Source organism: Anomaloglossus baeobatrachus, chromosome 2, assembly GCF_048569485.1.
Source record: "Anomaloglossus baeobatrachus isolate aAnoBae1 chromosome 2, aAnoBae1.hap1, whole genome shotgun sequence".
In the NCBI taxonomy this organism is placed as follows: Eukaryota; Metazoa; Chordata; class Amphibia; order Anura; family Aromobatidae; genus Anomaloglossus; species Anomaloglossus baeobatrachus.
The window spans coordinates 340945354-340965763 of NC_134354.1; the positions used below are offsets into that span (position 1 = coordinate 340945354).

At 48.6% G+C, this 20410-nt stretch overlaps 1 protein-coding gene across 1 annotated transcript in view; it reads left to right on the forward strand.

Annotated features, from left to right (window-relative positions):
• SNRNP40 (small nuclear ribonucleoprotein U5 subunit 40) overlaps positions 1-20410 on the forward strand; it is a 54074-nt gene that overhangs the window by 17592 nt on the left and 16072 nt on the right. Inside the window, exons 4-6 of the mRNA XM_075333951.1 lie at positions 6054-6219; positions 6797-6919; positions 15391-15511. Coding sequence (XP_075190066.1) covers positions 6054-6219; positions 6797-6919; positions 15391-15511 — 410 coding nt within the window. The remainder of the gene's footprint in view (positions 1-6053; positions 6220-6796; positions 6920-15390; positions 15512-20410) is intronic.

Below are 20410 nucleotides of genomic sequence, written 5' to 3' on the forward strand. Positions count from 1 at the left end.
CTGGAGCATACTTTAGGTGTCCTCCTCCCCCCTCACTGATCACTGTGGGGCACCAGATTCCCGCACTTTTCTAGTCGCCGCCCACGGCCCCCTCCTCCCCAGAGAGCTCCGGCAGCCATTTTTACAACAGTCTGCCGGTGGAGGATTTCAGGAACGAGCTCTGCAGCTCTGGGAGGCCCAAGGCAGGGAATCTGGTGGACACACACCGCTTTGGGCGGTCGGTAAGCCACACCGGTCATCCGGTGCTGGTCCCCCTAGGGTGCCGAAGTATGTATGTATGTATGTGTATATATATATATATATATATATATATATATATAATTTGTATATATTTTCTCTGTCGGCCGAGTTGTTTTGCTTTTGGCTATATACCCTCAGTGATCACTCTCCTAGGAGACAACAGCATGTCGTCCACAAGGAGCAAGGGTGCCAAGACACAGGGTTATTTTGCAACCTGTACCTCTTGTGCGGCTATGTTACCTGCAGGTTCCACCTACCCTCACTGTGAGCAATGCTCGGCCCCTGTTGCACTCGCTCAGCCGGAGCCTCGGGCACTTGTGGGACCCTCGGCTCAGGCAGAACCGCCTGCTTCCCCTGTCCAGGTGCCAGGGACAGAGTTGGCAGTTTTTGCTGAGAAACTCTTGAGTCGCTTTCACAATCCATGGCTCAGTCTATGGACAAATGGTCTGCTAAGATACTAGAAGCATTGCAGTCCAGATCGGTCCTTACACAGGCCCCGGGCACTGTTGGATCATCGCCTCCAGGCCCCTCTCGGTCTGCGCCGCAGCGTGCTCCCGGGGTGGGCCCTAGGTCTCACGTGGAGGACTCCGGCACGGACCACAGTCCCAGACCGGCTAAGCGGGCTCGCTGGGAATCTTCCCCGACTTCCTCACGCTGCTCGGGGTCTCAGCTTGAGGACTCTCTGGAGGATGAGGCGGATGTCGCAGCTCAGGGCTCTGACCCTGACGTTGCTCTCAATCTTGATACACCTGAAGGGGACGCCATAGTAAATGACCTTATAGCGTCCATCAACCAGGTGCTAGATCTTTCTCCCCCAACTCCACCTATAGAGGAGTCGGCTTCGCAGCAGGAGAAACACCAGTTTAGGTTTCCCAAACGTACACGGAGTGCGTTTTTCGATCACTCTAACTTCAGAGATGCTGTCCAGAAGCACAGAGCATTTCCGGACAAGCGCTTTACTAAGCGCCTTAATGACGCACGTTACCCCTTCCCCTCTGACGTAGTTAAGGGTTGGGCTCAATGTCCCAAGGTGGATCCTCCAGTCTCTAGACTGGCGGCTAGATCTGTACTATCAGTTGCAGATGGCTCATCGCTCAAGGATGCCACTGACAGGCAGATAGAGCTCCTGATTAAATCCATCTATGAAGCCATAGGCACGTCTTTTGCCCCGGCCTTGGCAGCCGTGTGGGCACTCCAAGCTATCTCAGCTTGTCTGTCTGAGATTAATGCGGTCACACGTACCTCTGCTCCGCAAGTTGCGTCTTTGACTTCTCAGGCGTCGGTTTTTTCGTCCTACGCCATGAACGCCGTCCTGGACTCGGCTAGCTGTACAGCGGTAGCATCCGCTAATTCGGTGGCAGTCCGCAGGGCTATGTGGCTACGCGAATAGAAGGCAGACTCTGCTTCCAAGAGGTTCTTAACCGGTTTGCCGTTTTCTGGCGACCGATTGTTTGGCGAGCGATTGGATGAAATTATTAAGGAATCCAAGGGAAAGGACTCGTCCTTACCACAGTCCAAACCGAAAAGACCTCAGCAACGGAAGATACAATCGAGGTTTCGGTCCTTTCGGCCCTCAGCCAAGTCCCAATCTTCCTCGTCCAACAGGCCAGGGAAGGGCCAGAGGAACTCTTATGCGTGCGGTCTAAGTCACGTCCCCAAAAAACCGCCGGAGGCACTGCCTCCAAGGCGGCCTCCTCATGACTTTCGGCCTCCCCAAACCGCATCCTCGGTCGGTGGCAGGCTCTCCCGCTTTTGCGACGCCTGGTGGCCACATGTCCAAGACCGATGGGTGAGAGACATTCTGTCTCACGGTTACAGGATAGAGTTCAGCTCTCGTCCCCCGACTCGTTTCTTCAGAACATCTCCGCCCCCCGAGCGAGCCGATGCACTTTTTTCAGGCGGTGAACACCCTGAAGACAGAAGGAGTTGTGATCCCCGTTCCCCTTCAGGAACGTGGTCGCGGTTTTTACTCCAATTTGTTCGTGGTGCCAAAAAAGGACGGATCATTCCGTCCCGTTCTGGACCTCAAACTGCTCAACAGACACGTGAGAACCAGACTGTTTCGGATGGAATCTCTCCGCTCGGTCATCGCTTCGATGTCACAAGGAGACTTCCTAGCATCAATCGACATCAGGGATGCTTATCTCCATGTGCCGATCGCACCCGAGCATCAACGCTTCCTGCGTTTCGCCATCGGGGACGAACACCTTCAGTTTGTGGCACTGCCTTTCGGTCTGGCGACAGCCCCACGGGTCTTCACCAAGGTCATGGCATCCGTTGTAGCGGTCCTACACTCTCAGGGCCACTCGGTGATCCCTTACTTAGACGATCTCCTAGTCAAGGCACCCTCCCGGGTGGCGTGTCAACACAGCCTGACCGTCGCTCTGGAGACTCTCCAGCGGTTCGGGTGGATCATCAATTTCCCAAAGTCCAAGTTGACACCGACCCAATCACTGACTTACCTCGGGATGGAGTTTCATACTCTCTCAGCGATAGTCAAGCTACCGCTGGACAAACAGCGTTCGCTGCAGACAGGGGTGCACTCTCTTCTTCGGGGCCAGTCTCACCCCTTGAGGCGCCTCATGCACTTCCTGGGGAAGATGGTGGCAGCAATGGAGGCAGTCCCCTTTGCGCAGTTCCATCTGCGCCCACTCCAATGGGACATTCTCCGCAAATGGGACAGGAGGTCGACGTCCCTAGACAGGAACGTCTCTCTTTCCCTGGCAGCCAAAACCTCTCTTCAGTGGTGGCTTCTTCCCTCTTCTCTGTCGCAGGGAAAATCCTTCCTGCCCCCATCCTGGGCTGTGGTCACGACGGACGTGAGTCTGTCAGGGTGGGGAGCGGTTTTTCTCCACCACAGGGCTCAGGGAACCTGGACTCCGACAGAGTCCTCCCTTCAGATCAATGTTCTGGAGATAAGGGCAGTGTATCTAGCCCTAAAGGCGTTCCATCGGTGGCTGGAGGGAAGGCAGATCCGCATACAGTCGGACAACGCCACGGCAGTCGCGTACATCAACCACCAGGGCGGCACGCGCAGCCGTCAAGCCTCCCAGGAGGTCCGGCGGATTCTGCTGTGGGCGGAGGCCACAGCCTCCACCATCTCCGCAGTTCACATCCCGGGCGTAGAAAACTGGGAAGCAGACTTTCTCAGTCGCCAGGGCATGGACGCGGGGGAATGGTCTCTTCACCCAGACGTGTTTCGAGAGATCTGTCGCCGCTGGGGAACGCCGGACGTCGATCTCATGGCGTCACGGCACAACAACAAAGTCCCGGCATTCATGGCACGGTCTCAAGATCACAGAGCTCTGGCGGCGGACGCGTTAGTTCAGGATTGGTCGCAATTTCGACTGCCTTATGTATTTCCCCCTCTGGCGATGCTGCCCAGAGTGCTGCGAAAAATCAGGTCCGACTGTCGTCGCGCCATTCTCGTCGCTCCAGATTGGCCGAGGCGGTCGTGGTACCCGGATCTGTGGCACCTCACGGTGGGTCAACCGTGGGCGCTCCCAGACCGCCCAGACTTGCTGTCTCAAGGGCCGTTTTTCCATCTGAATTCTGCGGCCCTCAACCTGACTGTGTGGCCATTGAGTCCTGGCTCCTAGCGTCCTCAGGGTTATCTCAAGATGTCATTGCCACTATGAGACAGGCCAGGAAACCCACGTCCGCCAAGATCTATCACAGGTCTTGGAGGATCTTCTTATCCTGGTGCTCTGATAAGGGTTTTACCCCCTGGCCGTTTGCCTTACCCACTTTTCTTTCATTCCTTCAATCTGGAATGGACAAGGGTTTGTCTCTCGGCTCTCTCAAGGGACAAGTATCAGCGCTATCCGTATTTTTTTCAAAAGCGTCTAGCCAGGCTTCCGCAGGTCCGCACGTTCCTGCAAGGAGTTTGCCACATAGTCCCACCTTACAAGCGTCCACTGGAACCCTGGGATCTTAACAGGGTGCTAACGGCTCTTCAGAAACCACCTTTCGAGCCGCTGCGGGATGTCTCTTTATCACGTCTTTCGCAGAAGGTGGCATTTCTAGTGGCAGTTACATCGCTCCGTAGAGTGTCGGAGCTAGCAGCGCTGTCATGCAAAGCCCCTTTCCTGGTTTTTCACCAGGATAAGGTGGTTCTGCGTCCGGTCCCGGAATTTCTACCTAAGGTGGTATCCCCTTTTCATCTCAATCAGGATATCTCCTTACCTTCATTTTGCCCTCATCCAGTTCACCAATGTGAAAAGGATTTGCACTCGTTAGATCTGGTGAGAGCACTCCGGCTCTACGTGTCTCGCACGGCGCCCCTGCGCCGTTCAGATGCGCTCTTTGTCCTTGTTGCTGGCCAGCGTAAGGGTTTGCAGGCTTCCAAGTCAACCTTGGCTCGGTGGATCAAGGAACCGATTCTTGAAGCCTACCGTTCTTCTGGGCTTCCGCTTCCTTTGGGGCTGAAAGCCCACTCTACCAGAGCCGTGGGTGCGTCCTGGGCATTGCGGCACCGGGCTACGGCTCAGCAGGTGTGTCAGGCAGCTACCTGGTCTAGTCTGCACACTTTCGCGAAACACTATCAGGTGCATACCTATGCTTCGGCAGACGCCAGTCTAGGTAGGCGAGTCCTTCAGGCGGCGGTTGCCCACCTGTAAGAGGGGGTCGTTTTCGACTTTTTATCGAGGTATTCTTTTACCCACCCAGGGACTGCTTTTGGACGTCCCAATTGTCTGGGTCTCCCAATGGAGCGACGAAGAAGGGAATTTTGTTTACTTACTGTAAATTCCTTTTCTTCTCCTATTGGGAGACCCAGCACCCGCCCCTGTTCCCTTCGGGCTGTTGTTCTTTTGTGTACACATGTTGTTCATGTTGAATTGTTCTTTTGGTTCATGGTTTTCAGTTCTCCGAACATCCTTCGGATTGAATTTACCCTAGACCAATTTATAAGTTTCCTCCTTCCTGCTTTGGCACCAAAACTGAGGAGCCCGTGATGCACGGAAGGGTGTATAGGCAGAGGGGAGGGGTTACACTTTTTAAAGTGTAATACTTTGTGTGGCCTCCGGAGGCAGAAGTTATACACCCAATTGTCTGGGTCTCCCAATAGGAGCTAGAAGAAAAGGAATTTACGGTAAGTAAACAAAATTCCCTTCTTTTTCACTATAATTGCCTGAGTGGATGTGCTGTAATTCCTTCTGATGTATCAGATTACTGGGTGAAGCAGATGTGTCAGTTTTTAGACAGCTGCCTCCGCCCACACCACAGCTTTGTGTGTACATTGTCTGTTTACAGTGAGCTGATTATCAGAGGAGAGGGCGTGGTCGGATAACTACTCAGAGCCCTGTAGTCCAGCAGTGATAATATCTTAGTGATAAAAGCTTCATTGTAGGTAAACAGCACAGAGCTTAATAAATGAATGAATTACATTGCAAAAACCTGCTGATAGATTCCCTTTAAATGAGATCTAATAGGCTACCCACAAGATCGGAGGTTGTTCAGTAGCTTTTTAGATAGGCCAGGTGCACAGAATGGTCGTTTGATATTTATTTTTTTGTATAGACTATTGCTCTTGGCAGCACGTGTCCTGTTTACACAGGATGATGTGCTGCCAAGGATGACTTTTAAGCAATCTTCTAAGTCATTTTACCATACAAGTGAGTGTTTTGCTAGTTTGTCAGACAGGTCAGTTATTGGGAAATGAACAATCGTAACTTCTTATTGCCGCTGTTCAGCTACTGTAAAGCACCCGTATTCTTTTTTTTGTCACTAACTTACTTTGATTTTCTCGTACTGCCTGTTTTTATGTGACTGATTGTTTGCAATAACTTTGAATTCTCTTCTTTATGTTGCAGCTTACTATTTTCTGCTTCAACTGATAAGACTGTTGCAATTTGGGACTGTGAAACAGGAGAGAGAGTGAAGCGACTCAAGGGGCACACATCATTTGTGAATTCCTGCTACCCTGCCAGAAGGGGGCCCCAACTAATCTGTACTGGTAGTGATGATGGGACTGTGAAGGTGGGTAAATGGATTTTGTATTGTTCCTGGAGATGCCCCCATAAATAACAGATTAGGGTGTCAGGGGGTGGGGACTCATATTTGCTGTCCCGCACTGTTGGACCTGACGTGTCCACATTTTATATGAACGACCATATATTAATACATTGCAGAGGACCTAGGGTTCAGAAGTCGTAACCCATAATCTTTGGCCAATCACTGGGCTTACACACATCTATTATATCATTATTATTTTTATTTTATTTTTTTGTTAATTTTAGCAGTTGCTTGAAAACTTGGGATGCTAAAACCAAATGCCACAACGTTTTGAATCAAGTGATTTCTGCAGATCTAAGTGACTATGCTAAACAGTCTCACTAGCTCCTACCTGTGTAGATGGAGACATCGACTCTCTAAGCTAGGACACTTTTTTACCTCTGTTTTATTTTGAGGATTGAGATGGTTTCAGTTTCTTTGGTAGAGGCCCGCCAGTGCCTGATGTTTGCTTGCAGATTAAGTTTTGGTTATGTTTATTAAAAAGATCAACTGCAAATATTGATCTTCTATTAGATTTGCAAACCTTTTCTTTTTGCTTTAGCTCTGGGACTTTAGGAAAAAAGCTGCAGTGCAGACATTCCAAAATACGTACCAGGTTCTGTCTGTCACATTCAATGATACCAGTGACCAGATCATCTCCGGGGGAATTGATAACGACATAAAGGTAAGCATTGGTTAATTTTCTTTTTACTTGTATTTTCAATCTCCTTGTTTTTTCTATTCAATTAGTCAAACAGTATCTTTTAGAACAGTCTGAAGCCTAATTCTAAATCCTACTTGTGTATAAAGATTTATGTTAATATAGTTTCTTGAATGAGGAACAAACTGGAACAATCAGGCATGGAATACGCCATCCCAAGGGAACATTAAGAAAACGTAGCTTTTATTTTGTGCAATAAAATGTAAAAATCCCAGAGCCTGTGTCTGGCAAAGTCCGCAGTCTGCATACCTTTTTTACTTGCGTGCCAATGTGCCCTACGTGTTTCGGCTGTAAAGTCTTAGTCATGGTCTGCACAGTTATAGACACCTTTTTTAAATACTGACGTTATCTAAAAGTGGGGCTAAAGAGAGGCTACAACTAGAGATGAGCGAGTGTGTGTTGTTGTGTTTTTGTTTTTTTTTCTTAAGCATTTTAAGTGCAGAGACGCTGGAATTCTGCACTTAATATTTAAACTGAATTGTGTATTTTTGTTTGTCTTTTTTTCGCTGGTGCTCAGATGTGTCGTCCGTGAAATGACCACAAAGCATAGGCTTGCTTTACTGCATGATGTGTGCACACTTCCCAGGGAGAGCCAATAGCCGTCTGAGTGGCTCTCACTGGGGTTAAAACAACATTTTTGGATGTAGTAGTTGAAAAGGGGGGGTGGGGATGCTGTCTTTAAGACTGACTGTGAGTAGAGAGCCGAACTGCCCAATCATTCACTTCCATTATACGTTACTCTAGTAGAGCCCTTCCAGAGCGTCTGGCGTGTTCGGCTAGAGTAACGAGCACCCAATCCATGTCTAGCTCCAACATTGGGCTTCAATGCTTTCACCTAGCCTGATTTATAGTGATAGTTCCAAATAAAAAACATGGCTTCTTTTAACAGGTTTTTAAGTGTATAATAAAATACCTCGGGGACAGGGAAAGATTGAGACAAACGCGGCGCCAATCTGAGCATAGTGAGTTTTTTTATATATAAAGGTGTTGAAATAGTGGAACTTTCACCTGGGTCAGAGGTTAGAAAGCCTGGAATAATCCAAGAGGAGTTGATCCACTTTCCAATAGGATTATGGTGCAGTATGCAGCAATCACACTGGATACTATAGTGGAGCCCTCCAGCAGCTCCACTTAGTGAAAGAAGTTCCAAAGGCAATTACCAGTCTTGCGGCACTCCTGCTACCAATGGTGGAACATATTGGATGATGTGTATACATCTTTTTTTTTTTCTCTCAATTAAACCTGAAGAAGGCTGAAGGATAAAACATCCGAGCTGAAACGCGTTGTATAATTAACCATATTTTAATATACAAATAAAATATCTTTCTACTTATTTGTATATTGGTCTAGTCATATGATCAAAAATCATCCAATATGTTGCACCATTGGTAGCAGGAGTGCTGCAAGACTGGTAATTGCCTTTGAAGGTTTTTAAGTGTGGAATAATGAAATATAAAGCTAGTGGATATGCACAAAAAGCAAATCTTTTTCTTTTAAATTAAAATAAAATGTTGCAATCTGTGATTACATTAACTAATAGTACACACGTTATGTATCTTGTGGAATGCATATCATGCAAAGTCCAATATGTGGGATGCAGGACAGGACCCCTTAAAACACAAATACGTAGGCATCTCTCTGGTGCAATCAACTCTTTGGCCGTTTTATCTTCAGCATTCTCCAAACACTTTGCCCAGGCCCACAAAGGTGATATTAGTATTTGTGAGTGTACGGCTATTGGGAAAGTATATAGACCTTTGGGAGTGGCAGATCATAGGTGTAAGTTACTGAAGAGGGAGTCAAAATGGATTTTCACCTTGGAAACTCTTGTCCCCAATGGACTTAATACTAGACAGACCTCATTTTGCAATATTGATTATATTTATATTGCGGTTTACGGTGTTACATTTCTTTTATGACTTTTTCCCTCTGTTCATTATGCGTGACTGCATTGAGTTGGCTGTAATTGTATTTTCTTTGTCGCTCCATTGGGAGACCCAGACAATTGGGTGTATAGGCTATGCCTCCGGAGGCCGCACAAAGTATTACACTAAAAGTGTAAAGCCCCTCCCCTTCTGCCTATACACCCCCCGTGCTCCCACGGGCTCCTCAGTTTTTTGCTTTGCGCGAAGGAGGCAGACATGCACGCAAGCTCCACAGCTTAGTCAGCAGCAGCTGCTGACTATGTCGGATGGAAGAAAAGAGGGCCCTTAACAGGGCCCCCAGCATGCTCCCTTCTCACCCCACTCTTGTCGGCGGTGTTGTTAAGGTTGAGGTATCCATTGCGGGTACGGAGGCTGGAGCCCACATGCTGTTTTCCTTCCCCATCCCCCTTAGGGCTCTGGGTGAAGTGGGATCCTAATCGGTCTTCAGGCACTGAGACCGTGCTCCATCCACAGCTCCTGAGGACTCTGCTGGATAGGAGCCGAGTATCGTTCAGGGACATGGCCCTGCTACTTTGAGGTACTCTGTGTCCCCGTGGGGACCGCGCACAGCAACACTCCAGCATTGCTGGGTGTGCTAGTGCACCGGGGACCGCGGCGCTGACCGCGTTTGTGCCATTGCACACTGCAGCGTCGCTGAGTGTGTTAGTGTATGGGGACTGCCGCGCTGACCGCCGCTGCCATTGTTATCACTGCGGCGCGGCTGGGACTGTTAGTGCGCCGGGGACTTCCGCGCCGACCGCGCTTATACGGCGGCCGCGCTTATAACTCGAGTCCCCGGCTTTTGCGGCCTAGTCTCTTTTTCTTCCCGCCCCCAGCCCTGCCAGTCAGGGGAAGGGCGGGACGCTGTACAGGACGGCAGCACTGAGGGCTGGAGCATGCTTTGCATACTCCACCCCCCTCACTGTGCACAGTGGGGCACCAGTTCCCGCACTTTCTGGGTCACGCCCACGGCTCCCTCCTCTCCTCAGGACGCCGGCAGCCATTCCTGTCAGCTCCTCTGACGCTGCAGAGGGGAGACAAGCTCTGGGGGACCCAGGCAGGGATTCTGGTGGCCACACAACCGCTTTAAGCGGGCGGTAAGCAGCACCTGAGGTGCTGGCCCCACTTGTGCAGAAGTGTAATTATAGATTATATGTTTATAGGCTATACTTTACACTGTATGGTGCACGGTTGATTTCTGGCTATATACCCTATTGTGTTGCTCAGGGGAGACGACAGCATGGCGCCCACAAGAGGCAGGGGTGCCAAAACACAGGCTTACTATGCTGCCTGCGCCGCATGTACGACCTCGCTACCGGCAGGTTCCACTGACCCTCATTGTGTGCACTGCTCGGCCCCTGTGGCACTTGCTCAGCCGGTGCCTCTGCTAAGGGGGGCCCAGGGGGAACCACCAGCTAACACTGTCCAGGTGACAGGGACGGAGTTTGCAGTTTTTACTGACAGACTTTCTGAGACTATGGCTAAGATACTAGAAGCTTTGCAGTCCAGACCGGTATCTCAGACCATGGGCACTGTGGAATCATTGCCCCCTGGTTCCCCTCAGTTGGAACAACAATGTTCCCCCGGGGTGTCTCATAGATCCCAGGGTGAGGTCTCTGACACGGACCGCAGCCCCAGACCGCCTAAGCGAGCTCGCTGGGAAATCCCCTCGACCTCATCACATTGTTCAGGGTCTCAGAGGGAGGACTCTCTGTATGATGAAGCGGAGGTAGCTGATCAGGATTCTGATCCTGAGGCCGCTCTCAACCTTGATACTCCTGATGGTGACGCCATAGTGAATGATCTTATCGCGTCCATACATCAAATGTTGGATATTTCTCCCTCGGCTCCTCCAGTGGAGGAGTCGGCCTCTCAGCAGGAGAAATTCCGTTTCAGGTTCCCCAAGCGTACAACGAGTATGTTTCTGGATCACTCCGACTTCAGAGAGGCAGTCCAGAAACACCGAGTTTGTCCAGATAAGCGTTTTTCCAAGCGCCTTAAGGATACACGTTATCCCTTCCCCCCTGACGTGGTCAAGTGCTGGACTCAGTGTCCCAAGGTGGATCCTCCAATCTCCAGACTGGTGGCTAGATCCATAGTTGCAGTTGAAGATGGGGCTTCGCTCAAGGATGCCACTGACAGACAGATGGAGCTCTGGTTGAAATCCATCTATGAAGCTATCGGCGCGTCTTTTGCTCCAGCATTCGCAGCCGTATGGGCACTCCAAGCTATCGCAGCGGGTCAAGCGCAAATTGACGCACTCACACGTACGTCTGCGCCGCAAGTGGCGTCCATAACTTCTCAAACGTCGGCATTTGCGTCCTACGCTATTAATGCTGTCCTGAACTCTGCGAGCCGTACGGCGGTTGCAGCCGACAATTCGGTGGCAATACGCAGGGCCTTGTGGCTACGGGAATGGAAGGCAGATTCGGCTTCCAAAAAGTGCTTAACCGGTTTGCCATTTTCTGGCGACCGTTTGTTTGGTGAGAGGCTGGATGAAATCATCAAACAATCCAAGGGAAAGGAAACATCCTTACCCCAGGCCAAACCAAAATTACCCCAACAGAGGAGGGGACAGTCGAGGTTTCGGTCCTTTCGGGGTGCGGGCAGGTCCCAATTCTCCTCGTACAAAAGGCCTCAGAAGGATCAGAGGAACTCCGATCCATGGCGGTCTAAGTCACGCCCTAAAAAGACCGCCGGAGGTGCCGCTACCAAGGCGGCTTCCTCATGACTTACGGCCTCCTCACACCGCATCCTCGGTCGGTGGCAGGCTCTCCCGCTTTTCCGACATTTGGCTGCCACAGGTAAAAGACCGTTGGGTGAGAGACATTCTGTCTCACGGTTACAGGATAGAGTTCAGCTCTCGTCCTCCGACTCGATTTTTCAGAACATCTCCGCCTCCCGAGCGAGCCGATGCTCTTCTGCAGGCGCTGGGCACTCTGAAGACAGAAGGAGTGGTGGTCCCTGTTCCTCTTCAGCAACAGGGTCACGGTTTTTACTCCAACCTGTTTGTGGTTCCAAAGAAGGACGGGTCTTTCCGTCCTGTCCTGGACCTAAAACTGCTCAACAAACACGTAAAGGCCAGGCGGTTCCGGATGGAATCCCTCCGCTCCGTCATCGCCTCAATGTCCCAAGGAGATTTCCTTGCATCGATCGATATCAAAGATGCTTATCTCCACGTACCGATTGCTCCAGAGCATCAGCGCTTCCTGCGCTTCGCCATAGGAGACTAACACCTTCAGTTTGTGGCACTGCCGTTCGGCCTGGCGACAGCCCCACGGGTTTTCACCAAGGTCATGGCTGCAGTAGTTGCGGTCCTCCACTCTCAGGGTCACTCGGTGATCCCTTACTTAGACGATCTGCTGGTCAAGGCTCCCTCTCAAGAGGCATGCCAGCACAGCCTCACCGCTACTCTGGAGACTCTCCAGAGTTTCGGGTGGATCATCAATTTTCCAAAGTCAAATCTGACACCGGCCCAATCGCTGACATATCTTGGCATGGAGTTTCATACCCTCTCAGCGATAGTGAAGCTTCCGCTGAACAAGCAGCGTTCACTACAGACGGGGGTGCAATCTCTCCTTCAAGGTCAGTCACACCCCTTGAGGCGCCTCATGCACTTCCTGGGGAAGATGGTGGCAGCAATGGAGGCAGTCCCTTTCGCGCAGTTTCACCTGCGTCCTCTTCAATGGGACATCCTACGCAAATGGGACAGGAAGCCGACGTCCCTCGACAGGAACGTCTCCCTCTCTCAGGCAACCAAAGCTTCCCTTCGGTGGCGGCTTCATCCCACTTCATTATCGAAGGGGAAATCCTTCCTACCCCCATCCTGGGCGGTGGTCACGACGGACGCGAGTCTGTCAGGGTGGGGAGCAGTTTTTCTCCACCACAGGGCTCAGGGTACGTGGACTCGGCAGGAGTCCTCACTTCAGATCAATGTTCTGGAGATCAGGGCAGTGTATCTAGCCCTAAAAGCGTTCCAGCAGTGGCTGGAAGGCAAGCAGATCCGAATTCAGTCGGACAACTCCACAGCGGTGGCTTACATCAACCACCAAGGAGGAACACGCAGTCGGCAAGCCTTCCAGGAAGTCCGGCGGATTTTGATGTGGGTGGAAGCCACGGCCTCCACCATCTCCGCAGTTCACATCCCGGGAGTGGAAAACTGGGAAGCAGATTTTCTCAGTCGCCAGGGCATGGACGCAGGGGAATGGTCCCTTCACCCGGACGTGTTTCAGGAGATCTGTTGCCGCTGGGGGATGCCGGACGTCGACCTAATGGCGTCCCGGCACAACAACAAGGTCACGGCATTCATGGCACGTTCTCACGATCACAGAGCTCTGGCGGCAGACGCCTTAGTTCAGGATTGGTCGCAGTTTCAACTCCCTTATGTGTTTCCTCCGCTGGCACTGTTGCCCAGAGTGTTACGCAAGATCAGGGCCGACTGCCGCCGCGCCATCCTCGTCGCTCCAGACTGGCCGAGGAGGTCGTGGTACCCGGATCTGTGGCATCTCACGGTCGGCCAACCGTGGGCACTACCAGACCGACCAGACTTGCTGTCTCAAGGGCAGTTTTTCCATCTGAATTCTGCGGCCCTCAACCTGACTGTGTGGCCATTGAGTCCTGGATCTTAGCGTCTTCAGGATTATCTCAAGAGGTCATTGCCACTATGAGGCTAGGAAACCAACGTCCGCCAAGATCTACCACAGGACGTGGAAAATATGCCTGTCATGGTGCTCTGATCAGGGTTTTTCTCCCTGGCCATTTGCCTTGCCCACTTTTCTGTCCTTTCTTCAGTCCGGATTGGAAAAGGGTTTGTCGCTTGGCTCCCTTAAGGGACAAGTCTCTGCGCTCTGTGTTTTTTCAGAAGCGCTTGGCCAGACTTCCACAGGTACGCACGTTCCTGCAGGGGGTTTGTCACATCGTCCCTCCTTACAAACGTCCGTTGGAACCCTGGGATCTGAACAGGGTGCTGATGGTTCTTCAGAAACCACCGTTCGAGCCAATGAGGGATATTTCTCTCGCACGCCTTTCGCAGAAAGTGGTTTTCCTAGTAGCAGTCACTTCACTTCGGAGAGTGTCTGAGCTAGCAGCATTGTCATGCAAAGCCCCTTTCCTGGTGTTTCACCAGGACAAGGTGGTTCTGCGTCCGGTTCCGGAATTTCTACCTAAGGTGGTATCCCCTTTTCATCTCAATCAGGATATCTCCTTACCCTCTTTTTGCCCTCATCCAATTCACCAATGTGAAAAGGATTTGCACTTGTTAGATCTGGTGAGAGCACTCAGACTCTACATTTCTCGTACGGCGCCGCTCGGATGCACTCTTTGTCCTTGTCGCTGGCCAGCGTAAAGGGTCACAGGCTTCCAAATCAACCTTGGCTCGGTGGATCAAGGAACCAATTCTCGAAGCTTACCGTTCTGCTGGGATTCCGGTTCCCTCAGGGCTGAAGGCCCATTCTACCAGAGCCGTGGGTGCGTCCTGGGCTTTGAGGCACCAGGCTACGGCTCAGCAGGTGTGTCAGGCGGCTACCTGGTCGAGCCTGCACACTTTCACGAAACACTATCAGGTGCATACCTATGCTTCGGCGGATGCCAGCCTAGGTAGGCGAGTCCTTCAGGCGGTGGTTGCCCACCTGTAGGACGGAGCCGTTACGGCTCTATTATGAGGTATTATTTACCCACCCAGGGACTGCTTTTGGACGTCCCAATTGTCTGGGTCTCCCAATGGAGCGACAAAGAAGAAGGGAATTTTGTTTACTTACCGTAAATTCCTTTTCTTCTAGCTCCAATTGGGAGACCCAGCACCCGCCCCTGTTTTTTTTGTGTACACATGTTGTTCATGTTGAATGGTTTCAGTTCTCCGATATTCCTTCGGATTGAATTTACTTTAAACCAGTTTATAATTCTTTTTCCTCCTTCTTGCTTTTGCACCAAAACTGAGGAGCCCGTGGGAGCACGGGGGGTGTATAGGCAGAAGGGGAGGGGCTTTACACTTTTAGTGTAATACTTTGTGCGGCCTCCGGAGGCATAGCCTATACACCCAATTGTCTGGGTCTCCCAATTGGAGCTAGAAGAAAAGGAATTTACGGTAAGTAAACAAAATTCCCTTCTTCTTTAAGGTAACAGCCTGCATGGTAATTGGCTCACTCTTGCATAGTAAATTAGTGATAAGCAATGCCCTGCTTGTAGACCATGTCCATACTTAAAAAGGGTGGCTGTTTGTCTGCAGACCATGAATAAGGCTTTACAGCCCAAACACATTCTAGACATTGCATACCTTTTTTTTTACCTACTTGTCAGACTGTGGCTTTTTGCCAGATACGTGCTCTGGGTTTTCACTTGTACAATTATAAAAGCTGCGTTGTATTCCTCTTCCCTTGAGATGGCGTGTTTCACTGTTCCTCATGCAGGCTGCTGCCGCTCCAGCCTGATCCGTGTGAAGGCTCTCCTCCCATCTCCAGACTGGAGAGCTGACACTACCTTTTTTTGTTAAGTCTATTTTCTCCTTTCTGTTAGGTTTGGGACTTGCGGCAGAATAAGTTGATGTATACCATGCGAGGACATGGAGACTCTGTGACAGGCCTGAGCCTCAGTGCTGAAGGTTCTTACTTGCTATCAAATGCTATGGATAATACAGGTATAGCACATAAAAGATTATCTGGAAACATATGGAAATGGTTGTGTGTCTAGGGGTGGAAGAATATCCAACCACAAGTGTTCAAGCATCACAATTCACGTTTATTTAACATCTGTATTATTGTTTGTTACATTTTTAACCCCTTACCGACATCTACTGTACATGTTACATGTATGCATGTCACCATCAGGGTGAGCTTTCCTCCTACATGGCAGGTAATGGTTGTGTAACAGCCAGGACCTGCCGGGGATCGTTGAAGATCTCTGTGCTCGTCATTACGGAGCTCCCTTGTAACCCTGCTTGTGGCAAATGTTCACAGTAGACTGCTTTTTACTACATAGTGTGCTATTGCTGTGTATAGTACAAGCGATCAGTCCCTAAAGGGACTAATAAATACAGTGAAAAGTTTTAAATCAAATCTTCCCTTTTCCTCCATTAAAGATAATTAAAACAAAATACACATGTGGCAAATTCCTTTTATTTGGTCACTGAACTGCCACAAAAAATGCTGTAGAAAGCGATCATGTTATATTTATCCCAAAATGGTATGAATAAAAATGTCGTGGGTTTTTTAAAAGTGCAACACAATCAAATTTTGTTTTTTCCCTAATTAAAATAACAAAAAAATTGGACAAGTTTGATACCAACATAATCATACTGACAAGGAAAATTATAATGTGAAGTCACTTTTACAACAATGTAGACTGTAAAAACAATTCCTCCACCCCTCCAAAAAAAGGCAATAGCTTTTTTTCCCCCACAATTGCACCATACTTATACGGGTTTCCAGTACACTATGTGGTAAAATTAATGGTGCCATTCAAGAGTACAACCTGACCTGCAAAACACAAGCCCTCATCCGATTTTTAAATTGGTCACGTTGGGAAGGGGTTAACGCATTGTTGAAAAGGGGTTTACATACAAAATACTTGTATATATTACAATGTAGTAGTGACAGACTGGTACCCTGCCGTCATGGGTGTACGATCTACAGTATACTGGGGATGGAGACAGTAGATTAGGGGTTTGCAGCGGGTGCGGTGGTAGTGAGGTCAGTGGGGTTTTTACAGGTCTTAAGGCTTCCTGACAAGATGGGATTTCAGGGTGCATTTGAAGGTTCCCATTGTAACGGACAACGAGACAAGTTAAGGCACTGAATTCCAGAGAATGGTGAATGCTCAGGAAAAATTTGGAAGAGCAGAGGAGAAAAGGTCATACGAGGACCGGAGATTATATGGTGACAGATATCTGGACATTTTTTTTTTTTTTATTTTTTTTTTTTTAGATATACGGAGGAGACAAATTATGGACGTCCTCATAGTCATTGTTAGTATTTTAATCTAGATTTGATTTGTGAATTGGAAGCCAGTGAAAGGAGGGGAAAAGCGGAGGCGTAGCGAGAGGAGAGGCGGATTAGTCAGGTGTTAATTGCGAGGCCAAAGAGGAAGAGATTGCAGTAGTCAAGACAGGAGATGATGAAACACTTTAGTAGATTGAGGTTTGAGATGGGGACACATTCTGGAAATATTTTTGAGTTGGAGGTGATAAAAACTTTGCTATGTGGTTTGAAGGACCGCAAAGAGTCAAGGTGATTACATGGCAGTGGACTTGTGATAAAGGAAAAGGAGAAAGCGTGATATTTAGGCCTAAGCCACACGGCGAGAAAATCGGTGCGAGTGGAGTGCGATAAAACATCGCATTCCCCTCGGACCAATTCTAGCCTGTGTGTCAGCGCACATGAGCGATTATTTTCTCAGCCCTAATCGGACCGAGAAAACAATTCCAGCATGCTGCGATTGTAATGCGAGACTCTTTTCTCTCGCACCCATTCAAGTGAATGGGGCGAGAGAAAAATCGCACTGCACTCGCGGTACACCGGTGTACTGCTAGTGCAGTGCGAGAATGGCTATAGCCGGCTACGCAGGAGAGAGGGGGAGAAATCCCTCCCTCCCCTCCTGAGAGCCGGCCCGCCCCCCGCAGCTGAGGTCTGCTCGCACGAACGGACCTCAGTTGCAAGGACACAGGCATGACACTCGGCTCTGCTGTACTGCCAGCACGAGCCGAGTCTCATGCAAGTGGATCGCAGTAGTGCCAGTGTGGCCCCAGCCTTATAGTGATAGATGGGGAGTGGTATGGAAATTAAGTGAGAAGAGTGGGGTTCTCGGAGACAGCCTTTTGGGAAACTGACAGAGGTTGTGATGAGGAGGTAGTATGGGAATGGGAGCTGCTAAATGTGTGATTAGTGAGGTGTAATGAGATACAGGAGAGGGCAAGGCCTGTGATACTGAGAGAAGAGGATTTATAGTAGGAGGGAGTAGTAAACAGTTTTGATGGGAGTGGACAGGTCTACAAGGAGGAGTATAGCAAATTACCGTATTTGTTACCTTTCGTGGTTAGTAAGTTGTTAGCAATTTTGGTTAGGGCAGATTCGGTGGGGACAGAAGTTGGATTGTAGGTTGTCAGTCGATTGGATGAGAGCTGCGAGGAAAGGTCAATATGGACGATATGTTTTGAGGAAGTTTGAAGCCAAAGGAAGTAGTGATATGAGATTATTGCTGCATGTAATGGTCATGTGATGGCTACTTCAGGTTAGGCGTGATTGCATGCTTGAAAGTGCAAGGTAATACACCAGAAGTGTAAATGGCACTCCTATGAACTTTTTATTTTTTTTTTTTTATGCGGTATACTCTCATATCACTCTCTTCCCCAGTATTTAGCGTCTGAGTGACATTACCCCTCTTCAGACTCTCTGGGTCACTGTGCTATGTGTGAGCAATGCAAGCCTATGAAGAATTGTTCTGATGCTGAATAGGCTTACATTGTAAAAGAGCCTTCTGTCTTACACACACACGTCAGTACATATACACATATTCAGGTTTAGAGAAAAAAAAGTTAATGGACCAATTACTTAATAAGTTGAAGACATACAGTTGAAACCAGAAGTTTACATACACTATCTTTAAAGAAACATTTGCAGGTTTTTCCCACTATCTGACATGAAATCATAATAAACCTTTCCCATTTTAGGTCAATTGGGAACCAAAATTATTTATATTTGCCAAAAGCAAGAATAATGAGAATATTTTAAAGCATTTTGTTACTTTCTGCAAAGTCAAAAGTTTACAATATATTTCATTAGTATTTGGTATCATTACCCTTAAACTGTATGACTTGGGTCAGACATTTTGGATCTCCTTCCACAAGTTTCTCACAATAGTTGTTAGGAATTTGTGCCCATTCCTCCTGACAGAACTGGAGTAACTGAGCCATGTTTGTAGGTAATCTTTCGCGCATCTGCCTTTTCAGCTTTGCCCAGAAATTTTCAATAGTATTGAAATCAGGGCATTGTGTTGGCCACTCCAAAACATTGACTTTGTTATCCTTAAGCCACTTTGTAACCAGTTTGGCAGTATACTTCAGGTTATTGTCCATTTTAAAAAACAAGCTTTAAATTCCTGGCTGATGTCTTGAGATGTTTTTTCAGTATTGCCACATAATCTTCTTTCCTCATGATGCTCTTTATTTTGTGAACTGCACCCATCCCTCCTTCAACAACACAACCCCACAACATGAGGCTGCCACCCCCGTGTTTCACAGTTGGCATGGTCTTCTTCAGCTTCAATACTTCTCCCTTTTTCCTCCAAATGTAATGATGGTCCTTATGGGCAAACAGTTCAATTTCAGTTTTGTCAAACCACAGGACATGTCTCCAGATATTAAAGTATTTCTTCCTGTGTGCATTTGCACATGTTATTGTGGCTTTTTTATATTTCTTTTGGAGTTTTGGCCTCTTCCTGGCAGAGTGGCCTTTCAGCCCATGTTGATATGGTACTCATTGCTCTGTGGATGATGACAATATCTTACCAGCCTCCGCCAGCATCTTCACAAGGTCTTTTTTTCTTTTGTTCTTGGGTTAAGGGTTGCTATGCCCATGTCCGACCATAGCACGTTCATCTCTGGTACACAGAACCTGTCTCCTTCTGGAGTGGCTGGACGTTCCCCATTTTGTTTGTACTTGCGTATAATTGTTCGTATAAATGAACAAGGCACTATTAGGTAACTGGAAATTGCACCCAAAGATGAACCAGTCTTGTGCAAGTCTACAATTCTCTTCCTGAGATCTTATCTGATTTCTTTTGATTTTCCCATGATGCTGCACAAAGAAGTAGTGTGTTTCAGAAGCTTCCAAAGACATGAATTCATCATATGGGTTGTCTCATTATTTACAGACATAGTACTCTTAGTGTATGGAGACTTTTGACTTTGCAGAAAGTAATAAAAATTACTTAAAACATTCTCTCTCTCATTATTCTGGCATTTGGCAAATATAAATAATTTTGGTTCCTAATTGACCTAAAATGGGTTTATTCTGATTTCATGTCCTATAGTGGGAAAAACATGCACATGTGTCTTTTTAGATGTATGTAAACTTCTGATTTCAACTATAGGTTATACCTGAGAGAGGCAGGTTGGGTTAGAGCTGGGATGAGAGCGGGTCAAGTACAGAAGCGGTGAGATGGGATTTGACCATGCTGGTCGTTGTGGCTAACTATTGTGCACTGTAGTATTACTCTAGAATGTCATAAACTGGCTTGCAAATGTACTTCAAGTATTGTGGCAATGCCAAATTTAAAATAAATGGCTAATTTCTTTGTCGCTCCATTGGGAGACCCAGACAATTGGGTGTATAGCTTCTGCTTCCGGAGGCCACACAAAGTATTACACTTTAAAAAGTGTAACCCCTCCCCTCTGCCTATACACCCTCCCGTGGATCACGGGCTCCTCAGTTTTATGCTTTGTGTGGAAGGAGGCACACATCCACTCATGCATTCTCATATTAGTTATGTCTGTTGGAAGAAAAGAGGGCCCCCACGGGGCCCCCGGCATGTTCCCTTCTCA